General features: G+C 41.2%; 1 protein-coding gene across 1 annotated transcript in view; it reads left to right on the forward strand.

The window, feature by feature from the left end:
* Positions 1 to 13,868, forward strand: part of hmcn2 (hemicentin 2) — an 87,271-nt gene that overhangs the window by 31,357 nt on the left and 42,046 nt on the right. The window contains 5 exon segments of the mRNA XM_057356507.1: positions 1,266 to 1,393; positions 1,676 to 1,921; positions 6,050 to 6,133; positions 13,373 to 13,570; positions 13,715 to 13,845. Of these exon segments, the coding sequence (XP_057212490.1) occupies positions 1,266 to 1,393; positions 1,676 to 1,921; positions 6,050 to 6,133; positions 13,373 to 13,570; positions 13,715 to 13,845 (787 nt within the window).

Below are 13,868 nucleotides of genomic sequence, written 5' to 3' on the forward strand. Positions count from 1 at the left end.
ACCCACAGTCTGTATCTGCAAGTGTGCAAATGTGTTTCTATGAAGGTAAATTATGTGTCTTTTTGATGGGTTCAGCATCTTTCTTTGTGTATGGTTGTGTCTGATCTCCTGTTTGTTTCTGCTTGAATTGTTAGACATTAGAGATGGTGTCCGTTGAACTCCAACATCGATCATGGGCAGTTAGGACAGGGGTATTCAGTTCTTGGAGTTCTGGTATCAAAACTTTCTAAGCAAATGTTGGGATGATCGTATACCTTGAGTTTGAATGTCTATGAAATACGCATGAATTTCTGATATATTGCCACTGTGAATTGTCAAGTTGGCAGCTTTAAAGCATGGTAAAAAAAGAAATAATAAATAAATAATTTACAATTGCCTCTTCAACTGCAAATAATTATGTTCATCTGCAACAGATTTTTTTATTTATTAACAGATGCGGCATTCTTTTATGTGACTCTCATATTTAGCATGCGTCTTGTTTTCTGTCCGCTGCGCATGACTATCTAAATACATTGTGCTAAAATGTTTGCTGTGATTGTAATTCTGTGGTAAATGTGTTCATGCCTCTTGTGCTGGATTAAGTTCATGCTACATTTTCCACTCCAGATGTAGCTTCTGTCCAGCTTCTTTCACAAAGGACACGTTCTTACATTCCAAAACATTGAGATGGGAGGCACTTAACTGAAACAAAATGCAGGTGTTTCAAGACATGCTGAACTTTTCTATTTAAAGTGGCGTCTTAAAAATAAACAGCATGTTACACAGATAAACAATTTTATTTAAAGAGGGTGCAGCCGGACACTGGAACACGTCCCACGGGAAGGGGCCCTTAACTCTTCCATGTGGACGGAAAACAAATTACTTTCAGAATTATATTAATTTATAAAAATGATTCATGGACCAGGTGGAACCAATCTTGGGTCTGGATCTCGATCCATCTAATTGGTAGCCTCAGCGATAGTCCACATGTGCAGAGGTGGAGAACTTTGTCCCAATGAGGTTTAGTGAACATGGTAACCTTTGTATGTTCCTTTCGGAGTTATATTTGTATTTCAGACTAGTTGTCATAATAAAGTTGCTGAGCAAAATGATTCCAGACGAAATTAATTCATGCCGATTTTATAGATTGGTTTCAATCGCCAAGGTGCATACACAAATGACCGCACATTCACTAGCACCAGTGTAACACATCTGTAGAAGTACGATGATTTAAAAACATGCGTCCTTTTACCTCACAGTCTGAACTTTGACCTTTCCTCAAACAGGTTCATGGTTTTACCGTCTGGTTCTTTGAAGATTGCTGATGTCAGACTGATAGACAGTAAATTCTACACCTGTTCTGCTGTTAACCCAGCTGGAAACGTGTCACTCACCTACAATTTACATGTTCAAGGTAAAATCCAACAGCTTCAAAATTTATCTGTAACAACTAACACAGATTTAAAAGGAGTAAATTTACCTTCACATTAAATTTGAACACATTCTGCCTGCACATGAAAAAGTATTGTGGTGTTACCCTGGTAACAGTGATGGTACTACCACAGTAAATTGAGATTTATTCTCTCCAACGAATCCCTACCATGCTGTTTTTACATGAGTGTGGCATTTGTAAACCTTTCATATTCTTCAGCTTACAGATAAGACAGACTTTACAACATTTATTCAATTTTACCAGCTAAACCAAGAATTCAGCCAGCACCTACTTCTCTGAAGGCTCTGATTGGCCAGACGGTGGTGTTGCCATGTGTGGTTCAAGGAGAACCAAGTCCTCAGATTAGTTGGCTTCATGATGGACTTCTTGTGAGCACTGACAGAATGCTGAAGATCCAGACAGTCCAACACCCGGACAGCGGCACTTACAGTTGCGTGGCCAGAAACAGTGCTGGAGAAGACACCATAGAGATTCTTCTGCAAGTGTTAGGTATAGTATTTCTGTTGTGTATATGTAGTCTGTATAAAATTTATTAAGAAGTCTTTGCACACCATCAGGATAACCTTGATGAAAACCCCCTGCTGAAAAAATCAATAGAAACCCAACAGAAACCATTGGAGAAATTCTAATGGTTTACATTAAAATACCATTATGAACCATTAGCTTTTTCCATTAAATCAAATACAAATTCCTTTTTGTAGTGTGTTTTGGGCATTTTTCGAGTAGGATTTAACATCCCACCAATAGAATCCATCACATACCAGTAGAACCATTACAGTTTCCATTAAAACCAATACAAATCCATTACTGAATGAGAATAAAACCCCCCCCTGCTGAAAAAAATAATAGAAACCATTAAAGAAGTTATAATGGTTTTAATGGTGTTAAAGGGATTTGTACTGGCTTTAATGGAAACTGTAATGGTTCTACTGGTATTTGATGGATTCTGTTGGTGGGATGTTAAATCCTACTGCCCTGCTGAAAAAATCAATAGAAACCATTAAAGAAGTTATAATGGTTTTTGTCAGGATATGGCAGAAGAACCCAATAGCAGGCAGGCAGTGAAGGGGTTAACAGATATATTTATTAAATAATAGACAAAACAGAAACAAAACACCCACAATGGGGAAAACGGAACTCAGAAATATATATATATAAAACAAAAGACTTCCCACGAGGGGGCAAAACGAAAACAAGACAAATAACTAAACTCAAAGACACGACCAAACGTCTTAAATCATAAAAGGCACAAAACTCACAAAACTCACAAAACACGAACAGGAACAGGAACAGGAACAGGACCACGAGCACGAGCACGAGCACGAGCACGAGCACGAGCACGAGCACGAGCACGAGCACGAGCACGAGCACGAGCACGAGCACGAGCACGAGCACAATACAGAAACACACAGTACAGGCACCAAACACATACAATGCACGAACACAACACAAAGAAACACGAGGGTATTTAAAGGCAAGACAAACGAGGGATAATTACATGGGGCAGGTGTGGGACATTAAACACTCGGGGAAGGATAACGAGGAAACGAGATGGCGGGAACAGAGACGAGACACTGGAAAAACACATGAGAGGCATAAACATCTCATGGTCTTCCCACATAAAACCCAAGAACTCTGTCCCGATCCCACCACACGACTAGAATTTCATAAACAAGACGGTGGGACCGTGACAGAGCCCCCCCCTTAATGAACACCTCCAGGTGTTCACCAAGGGGTGACTAACAAGACCTGACAGACTGGACCAAAGACAAAAACCAGACAAACATGGTGAACAAGACAAGGGGCAGACAGACAACAAGACCACAGGACTGGGGTGGGACAACAAAAACAACAAACATGGGAGGGGGGGTGGGGCAAAACAAGAGCCATAGGGGGCAGTCCAAAGGGGGTGGGGAACAGTCCCAGTCCCCGGCTGCGCTCGAGGGCGCGAGTCCTGGGGGACTTAGGAGGAGTCCTGGGGGGAACAGTCTTTGGCCCTGGGAGTCTCCCAGGGACCGGCTGGACAGGGCTTGACGCCGGCTGGAAGGCCGGCTGGACAGGGCTTGACGCCGGCTGGAAGGCCGGCTGGACATGGCTTGACGCCGGCTGGACATGGCTGACGCCGGCTGGACAGGCTGACGCCGGCTGGATCACCGGACTGGACGCCGGCTGGATCACCGGACTGGACGCCGGCTGGATCACCGGATCCGGACCCGGCTGGATCGCCGGCTGGATCACCGGACTGGACGCCGGCTGGATCACCGGACTGGACGCCGGCTGGATCACCGGACTGGACGCCGGCTGGATCACCGGACTGGACTGCCGGCTGGATCACAGGACTGGACACAGGACTGGACGCCGGCTGGACTGCACCGGACTGGACGCCGGCTGGATCACCGGACTGGACGCCGGCTGGATCACCGGACTGGACGCCGGCTGGCCCGGACGGACACCGGACTGGACACGGACTCGGACTGATGCCGGACTGGACGCCGGACTGGACGCCGGCTGCACCGGACTGGATGCCGCTGCACCGGACTGGATGCCGGCTGCACCGGACTGGACGCCGGCTGCACTCGGACTGGACGCCGGTGCACCGGACTGGACCGGCACGGACTGGAGCCGGCTGGACCACCGGACTGGACGCCGGCTGGACACCGGCCTGACACAGACTGGACACAGACTGGACACAAGACTAGACACAGGACTGGACACAAGACTGGACACCGGCTGCACCGGACTGGAGCGCTGCCTCGTCCGCTGCGCCTCTCCCTCCTTCTCCGCACCACCGGATCCATAGCCGACTTGGCGAATCCGTGGGGACCGGAGGGAGTTCCGCATCGGAGGAGACCGCAGACGTCATCCCCGGGTCACACCTCCCCCACTCGCCACAGGCGCCGCCAGGAGAACCGGGGACCGTGGAGCTCAGCCGAAGGGTACTGAGTCCCCCCGGGCAGCGGCAGCCAGGACGAGGCCCTCCGGAGTAGTCGACCGTGGGGGAGGGCTCCGAGTGGAACCTCACCCTCGGGACCGTCCCGGTTGGCCACGAACCTCACCATGTCCGCGAACCCAAGGGGAGCCAGCAGCCTCTTCTCCGACGGGGCGAGGCGCTGAGTGAGGCAGCAGTTGAAGATCGCCTTCAACTCTGCCTCGCCAAACTCAGACGCCCTCGCCACCGTCGAGAATGCCCCGGCGAACTCCCGGTTCCCGTAACTCCCCTGACGGAACCCCAGCAGCAAGTGGGCTTGGGCGGCCCGCGAGGACGACGCCGTGCCGTCCATATTCCTGCCCGCTGGGTTCTGTGAGGGCTCGTGCATTCTGTCAGGATATGGCAGAAGAACCCAATAGCAGGCAGGCAGTGAAGGGGTTAACAGATATATTTATTAAATAATAGACAAAACAGAAACAAAACACCCACAATGGGTAAACGGAACTCAGAAATATATATATAAAACAAAAGACTTCCCACGAGGGGGCAAAACGAAAACAAGACAAATAACTAAACTCAAAGACACGACCAAACGTCTTAAATCATAAAAGGCACAAAACTCACAAAACACGAACACGAACACGAACACGAACACGAACACGAACAGGAACAGGAACAGGAACAGGAACAGGAACAGGAACAGGACCAGGACCAGGACCAGGACCAGGACCAGGACCAGGACCAGGACCAGGACCAGGACCAGGAACAGGACCAGGACCACGAGCAAGAGCACGACCACAATACAGAAACACACAGTACAGGCACCAAACACATACAATGCACGAACACAACACAAAGAAACACGAGGGTATTTAAAGGCAAGACAAACGAGGGATAATTACATGGGGCAGGTGTGGGACATTAAACACTCGGGGAAGGATAACGAGGAAACGAGATGGCGGGAACAGAGACGAGACACTGGAAAAACACATGAGAGGCATAAACATCTCATGGTCTTCCCACATAAAACCCAAGAACTCTGTCCCGATCCCACCACACGACTAGAATTTCATAAACAAGACGGTGGGACCGTGACAGGTTTGATTGGTTTTAAAGGGATTTGTATTGGTTTAAATGGAAACTGTAATGGTTCTACTGGTATGTGTTGGATTCTATTGGTGGGATGTTAAATCCTACTGGAATAATGGCCAAAACACACTACAAAAAGGCATTTTGTAATGGTTTTAATGGAAAAAGCTAATGGTTCATATTGGTATTTTATTGTAAACCATTTGAATTTCTGTAATGGTTTCTGTTGGGGTTCTATTGTTTTTTTCAGCAGGGTGGTAATGCCCAAAACACACTACAAAACGGCATTTTGTAATATTACAAAATGCCTTTTTGTAGTGTACCACTATGAACCATTAGCTTTGTCCATCAAAATAATATTGTTTTGATGGACAAAGCTAATGGTTCATAGTGGTATTTTAATGGAAACCAGTAGAATTTCCTTAATGGTTTCTATAGTTTTTTTCTGCAACACGCAATATATTTATGCGGTAAAACAGCTCATAATGCGCTCCTTTAAGTTTTAAGTTACAAATCACTTTGCATTGACCCTGAATCCAACCTTCAGCCGTGGACCTTTAAAGTTAACATGTGAACTGTTTGTGTGTATGTGGTTACAGAGGCCCCTTATTTTGAGACAAATGGAGAGACCATCATTGAGAGTGTGACCAACAAGAGAGTCATCATTCCTTGCCCAGCACGAGGTAGGTCACAGAGGTACAGATAAAGAGAGGAACCCTGCTGAGAAGAACAGCATATGTTATTTGCTATGCTAGTTCCCGGCATGAGGTTCCGGTATTCCCACCGGGCATCTAAACTAAACTTGTTTAGTCTGGAAGACATTGTTTGTTAGATAGCATTACCTGCTACTACGTGACTAAATGCTCAAATCTGCTTGTTAAGTTGTGACGTAAGGAATACAGTTTCTAGGTCCAAGCCTCCACTTGTATCAAGTAACAGACATTTATAATTACATTGAATGGCTGTCTGGGCATCTGGGATTTTGTTATGAAGTTTAAGATTATGGCTTTACAACATTCCATGAGTGTATATTAGCATCTGGTAGTGTGTTTGGACCTAAAGAAGGTGGTGCGTGACGTCAGTGATAGTTCACCCAAAAATGAAAATTCTGTCATGATTTACTCACCCTCGTGTCATTTCAAACCTGTATGACTTTCTTTTTTCCACAGAACCCAAAAGAAGATATTTTGAAGAAAGTTGGTAACCGAACAGCGACGGCACACATTCACTTCTATTGTATGGACACAAAACCAATGCAAGTGAATGGGTGCCGGTTAACAACATTCTTCAAAATATCTTCTTTTGTGTCCTCAGAAGAAATTCATACAGGTTTGAAATGACAAGAGGGTGAGTAAATGATGACAGAAGTTTCATTTTTGGGTGAACTATTACTTTAATAAGCGGATTTTCAAGCTTGTTATTTTGAGTATTTTGACATTTTGTTATTTGCTTGGTTATTGTAAAATCGCAATGGGTGGCTTCACTCACACACTGTAAACATTTTTAAGTTTAATCAAATTGGCTTTCCAACCCTGCTGAAAAGAAACAATAGAAACCCAAATAGAAAGCATGACAGAAATTCTAATAGTTTCCATTAATATACCATTATGATCCATTAGCTTTTTCCAATGGTTCCAAAAATTCCAAAATTCCTTTTTGTTCCCTGCTGAAAAAAAAACAATAGAAACCCAACAGAAACTATTACATAAATTCTAATGGTTTCCATCAGAATACATGAACTTTTTCTACAATAGAAACCATTAAAGAAGTTATAATGGTTTTAAAGGGATTTGTATTGGTTTTAATGGAAACTGTAATGGTTCTACTGGTATGTGATGGATTCTAATGGTGGGATGTTAAATCCTATTGGAATAATACCCAAAAACACGCTACAAAAATAATTTTGTAATGGTTTTAATGGAACAGCTAATGGTTCATAATGGTATTTTAATGGAAACCATTAGAATTTATGTAATGGTTTCTGTTGGGTTTCTATTGTTTATTTTTCAGCAGGGTATCCCTACTGAAAAAAACAATAGAAACCATTAAATATGTTATAATGGTTTTAATGCTTTTAAAGGGATTTGTACTGGTTTTATTGTAAACTGTGATGGTTATACTGGTATGTGATGGATTCTATTGGTGGGATGATAACCCTGCTGAAAAAAACAATAGAACCCCAACAGAAACCATTACAGAAATTCTAATGGTTTAAAATAAAATACCATTATGAACCATTAGCTTTTTCCATTAAAACCATTACAAAATGCCTTTTTGTAGTGTGTTTTGGACATTATTCCAGTAGGATTTAACATCCCACCAATAGAATCCATCACATACCAGTAGAACCATTACAGTTTCCATTTAAACAAATACAAATCCCTATAAAACCATTAAAACCATTACAACTTCCTTAATGGTTTCTATGTTTTTTTTCAGCAGGGAAATCTTATTGGAATAATGCCCAAAACACACTACAAAAATAATTTTGTAATGGTTTTAATGGAAAAGCCCATGGTTCATAATGGTATTTTAATGGAAATCATTAGAATTTGTTTCTATTATTTTTACAGTAGGGATTTGGGGCATTATTGCTATAGGATTATTCTGCCAAATAACACCCCACCGATAGACTCCACATACTAGTAGTTTCCATAAAACCAGTAATTCCAATTATAACCATTTAATCCATAAAAATGTTCTGTTGTGTTCTGTTGTTGTTTTTTTCATCAGGGAAGTCTTTTCAATTTTCACTTGTTTTACTTAAATTGATCAGTTAATAATTTCAACTTGTTTTTATAGGCTACGGTAACAGGTCAAAATATAAAATAGCAAGCGGAATGACTTGCAAAGCTTGTTTGATTGTAGGAAAAAAAAGAAATATACAGTTCGGAGAAATGCCATTGCTCCACAATTTCTTTCCATTACCATACACTGAACATCACATATCTCCTGACTGACTGTAATTGTGTTTCGTTGTGCTGTAGTTTTGTGTTCAGTGTGGACAGAAAAAATGCATGTCAAACTAGTTTGGAAATTCATGCTGATGTACGCTGGTCTTTTTTCAGAAGAAAATTTTGTATTCATTTTGTTTGTTTTTTCATCATCCCCTGATTTTGTTTTATAAATAATGGCAATATATGAGCAAAAATTGCATATTTATACCAATTATAACAATTTATGACCGAGCCACTGAATATACTGTATTACATATATAAAATACATACAATGGGCTGAGTTTATAGATAAACAATCTGTATGTAAATAATCCATGAAATATGATTGTGAAGGAGATGATACATCATTCAGACACTTCCAGCACCTTTATGAATAGTGAAGCTCATCCTCCCATGAAAAGCCTTCTCTGTCTTCGGGAGCCCTGTTTTCCATTTCCCTGCATCTCGCACCAGATGGTCTCTTTCCTCATCTCAGCCTTGTCCTGGCTGCTGTAATTGTGTGTTTCTCTTCAGGTTTGGTAACACTTTACACAGGTTGAATCAACAGCTCTCTCACATAAACACACTTGGAAAGGAAAAGGTGTTTTGTGCGAATTTGCGAATGTGACACTGCCTGCTGATGTGCGTAGTCTTCCCCAGTGTCGTAAGCTGATAGGTGTTGTTATGACGGAAACCTGCCATGGCAACCCTGCGTGAGTCGCAGATATGACATGATGAATGTGTTTCGTGACTGTGTGTGTGTGTGTGTGTGAAGTGCTACACGGCAGCTGGAACTCTGCTCTTCTGTCTCTGAGGGCCACATCTGCTTTCCGGCAAAAGTGGGCCCACCGGGAAAGGAATCTTAATTATGGGCTGCTGCAGGACGAGAGGAGCAAGAGTGCAGGGGGAGAAAGTGTTTGATGGGTCTTGTTTGAGGAAAGATAAGAGTAGGGAATCAGCACCGATTCAGCAGGGACTTGGCGACATATTGTAGTAATATCTAGGTCAAGATATAATAATATTGCAGTTCTTTATGTTTAATGTATAGTTTTTGAGTATATGATTCTTTGTGCTGTGGAACACAAAAGAAGATACTTTGAGAAATGTCTCTGAAATGGTTTTGTGTACACACAATGGAAGTCTTTGGGGTCCCAAATTATTTACTCGCCAACATTCTGTAAAACATCTTCTTTTGTGTTCTGTGGAAGAAAGAAAGTCATACAGATTTGGAATGACATTATGGTGAGTAAATGAAGAAAGAATTTTCTTTTTTTGGGTGAACTATCTCTTTAAAAATAGACTTGTTTTTCACCCCCGTTCTGTCAAAGTCACATAGCCAGTCATCTGAGCTATTAATTGAAATTTGCGTTGAATTGCTGTTAGTTTTTTTTTCTACTCCATTTTAGTGCCTTTAATTGTGTTGTTATGGCAACTAATGCTTGAGTGTGGCTGAGACGTCTGTGTAGCACTTAGAGAATATGACAGTAAAAACATGTGCAAACAGACATGCTGTTGAACATATTTACTTACAATCATTAAAAGGATCAAGAGACGCTTCACAATAATAATTCACAATCAGGATCCAACTCAAACTCAACCTGTGGAATTACAGATAGATATTAATGTGATGCATGTTTTGATTCAGTCTTTTCATTCCATTGACTTTCATGTATATGTATGCGAATGCGGTAGACTACAAACTTTTTGCTGCATTCCAAAGGACAAGTTTGATGAACTTACCTGCAAATTCATATTAAATGACGTTGTGTAAAAGATCGATACGCCACTGCTTTATCTTTTCAGATAGAGGAAATGCTAATAATATGTGACCCTGGACCACAAAACCAGTCATAAGGGTCATAAGGAAATAAGCTGGATGTATTGTTTGGGTTGTACACAAATTCATTATTAACTACTTGCTTATTAACATGTATATTGGTTGTATATTAGTGTTTATAAAGCACATATTAATGCCTTTTTCTGCATTACCTTATTCTACATCCCTTAAACCTACACCTAAAAACTACCTTATAAGCAGTTTATTGAGGCAAAAGTCGTAGTTCATAGTTAGTTAATAGTGAAAATTGGTCTCTATTCTAAAGTGTGACCAAATCTAAATATTGAGAAAATCATCTTTAAAGTTGTCCATCCAATATCCGTGCGACTTATGACTGGTTTTGTGGTCCAGGGTCACATATTGCATAATCCAGTTTTGTACAATACAGCTTCAAAATAACAAATACAACAATAAATGTGCAAATATGTCCATGATGTCTGTATAAAAATTACAATGCTTTTTTATCAATGGTAATTCGCACGGCTTTGCATGCAAATTATGCATTTTGAAGTCGAGTTTGAGCGGGGCATTAGTGGTTCTAGCAAACAGAGCCATTGCAATAATTCACAGGGCCCGGGACAGCATTTTTATGAGAGGGCTTCCTCTCCCTCGAGCCTAATGTGTAGACTATACTATAAAGGGCTGTAGTGGGTCTCTTCATTATAGGACCCTTGATGGCAATGACCTTGCTTGCTAAGACAAGCACTAAGGGGTTACTGTGGGTTTTGACTCCTAACACTAAATGTTAATCTTCTTTACCATTTGTGCTACGAACACTGCACTATGTTGACTTACCAAACAGTGTATAGTCCAGTGGAACTATTAAACCAGCATGCAGTCCAACATCTAATCCATTGGTTTAGCCAATGATGTGACTTTGGGGGGCGGGGTTACCTTCCCGTCCCTTATTGGCCATACAATGGAAGATGGGGCTACACAAAATGGACAGTGGTAGACACCGGTTTGATAATCCTTGTAATAGCTGTTCCCTTACGAAACAAATATCTGAGAATATACTGGAAAATTAATGCAATATATTGAATAATATAGGACATTTCCATATATGACCATTTACAGCCATGGAAAAATTAAGAGACCATTTCAAGGACCAATTTCAGTTTTCTGAATTTACTTTTTATAGGTAGCCTATGTGTTTAGGTAAAATGATTATTTTAATTTTATTCTGTGAACTACTAACAATATTTCTCCCAAATTTCAAACAAAAATATTGTTTCTATTTGCATTTATTTGCGGATAATGAAAACTGAAGAAATAACAGAAAAGATGCTCTGTATTTTCAGACCTCAAATACTGCAAAACAAGTTCATATTCACTTTTAAGCAATACAACATTAATATCTGTAGGCTATTTAGGAAATCCCAAATTACGTTTTCATGAGATAACCTCGATTATCACAGTTTCCATGTGTCTTGTCATGCTGTCAGCTTTTCACATTGCTGTTGGATGACTTTATGTCACTCCTGAGGTTTGATTTTGTTGAAATTTAACAGAATCTGGTCTGGAATGGCAACAATACATCTAGAAATGAAAATTTGGAATGGTCTCTTAATTTTTCTGGGATGTATTTCGCACTATACAAAAAGCAGCAATTCCTTATGTATTATTCAGTACATTGTATTATTGTAATATATTAACAATGTTTCATCTATATATTTTCAAATATATATTAAGTTATTTAATATATTGAGAGTTAAGGAAAATATATTTCTTAGCGTAAGGGTTAGTGGCATGAATTATAGACTGTAAACTCACTTTAAACATAGCTACTGCACCTCCTATACCACTAATTCTACATCCTGTGAAAAAGCAATAAAAAAGAAAATGTGCAGTGTTTTGGAGGCTCTTAGAAGCCAGTCTTTCACAAACCAATCCATTATATTAACACTGGCTTACATCTAAAGACACGACCGCACCCACGAAAATCAGAATGCTTATAAACATTGAATTCCCATGCTCACACAAAAACATTTTTAGACCACGCATCATTTGAAGTATTGTAAGTGGGATTTCTAAAAAATAAACTGCTCCTAATGTAATTCTGTAATGTCAACATTGCCAGCTGTGCACATCATTCTTTAAGTCACGAAAACAATAAATCCAAACATTATGACTATAAACATCTGCTCTGGAAGTTTTCTTGTCTGCACTTCTGATTGTCTTATGATTCCAAAATTAAAGGGAAAGCTCACCCGCAAATAAAAATGGCCATAATTGAATCACCATTGTGCTTTTTCCAAACCTACGTGGCTTTCTTTCCTCCGTGGAGCACAAGAAGAGACTTCACGCAGGATGAAAGATTTTGTAACATGGAGCGTTGTTCGTCCACAGTACTCTTGGTGAAAGCAAAGGCAAATAAATACTTACACAAATGGCTTTTTGGAGGCGGTTTAAGAGATGATTGTTAAACAAGTACGAGGTTGCCCTCTGCCCCGTCCCCTCCCAGAGGAGGTAATTGCTTAGAGCTTGCTTTTTCAAAACTGAGGGGAATTATTGCAGATTCCATTTCCATTTATTTAAGTATTAAAGTCACAGTTCACCCAAAAATGAAAATTCTGTCATCATTTACTCACCCTCATGTCATTTCAAACCTGTATGACTTTCTTTCTTCTGAAGAACTCAAATGAAGATATTTTGAAGCGTGTTCGTAACTGAACAGCGCTGGCACCCATTTCCTTTGATTGTATGGACACAATACCAATGCAAGTCAATGGGTGCCACCAACATTCTTCAAAATATCTTCTTTTGTGTTCTGCGGAAGAAAGAAAGTCATAAGTTTGAAATGACAAAGGGTGAATGACGACTCTTGATTTTGTCTCTGTGCTATAAATCCAGAGCTCATAGTTCTTATGCCTGATCGCTTCTCCTCTGATATACATGATGTACTGTCTCTGGCAGTTTTACTTGCGTGTAACCTTGAAGTCCCGTTTCACAGGACGCTAGCCGGTCTGCTTCTGAATAGAGAAATTTGCTGGCATCCTCTTTGTGTCTGCTTTTTGTTTTTTGCTGTCAGATGGATGGATTTCTGTTCTTCTGCTTAAGCTCCGGGGAGCCATTCAACGTACACGAGTAACTGTGATGCTATCTGATCAATGTCTCTCTTTCTTTTGCCGGTTTCATCTCTTGGCAAGGTTCTCCTTCTCCTTGGGTGCGATGGTTCAAAAATGGTCTGGAGATCCATATGGAGCGTTCAGAGCACGGTGTATCCACAGCTGAGGATGGCTCACTGGTGATCGGCTCAGCTTCGGCCAGTCACAGCGGAGACTTTAAGTGTGTGGCCACGAATGAAGCGGGCACTGTGGAAAGGAAGACCAGGTTAAAGGTCAATGGTGAGACTCTTGCATCATTAGCAAGTAGCTTTAGTAATAGATTTGGAACAAATGTACAGATTGCTTATTAATATGCATGTTGCCCTGCAAATGTAGGAAAGTAATGAATTATGCTGAAGGATTTCTGTGTCTTCCCAAATGTAGTTCCACCAGAAATCCAAGATGATGGACAGCCTGTAAACCTGACGGTCACATTGAAACAGCCTCTCACACTGGGATGTGATGCTTTTGGCATCCCAACCCCAACCATTATATGGACAAAGGACAATAGACCAGTATGTTGCTTCTTGTTTATCTG

The sequence above is a fragment of the Triplophysa rosa genome, linkage group LG17 (assembly GCF_024868665.1).
Source record: "Triplophysa rosa linkage group LG17, Trosa_1v2, whole genome shotgun sequence".
Taxonomy (NCBI): domain Eukaryota; kingdom Metazoa; phylum Chordata; class Actinopteri; order Cypriniformes; family Nemacheilidae; genus Triplophysa; species Triplophysa rosa.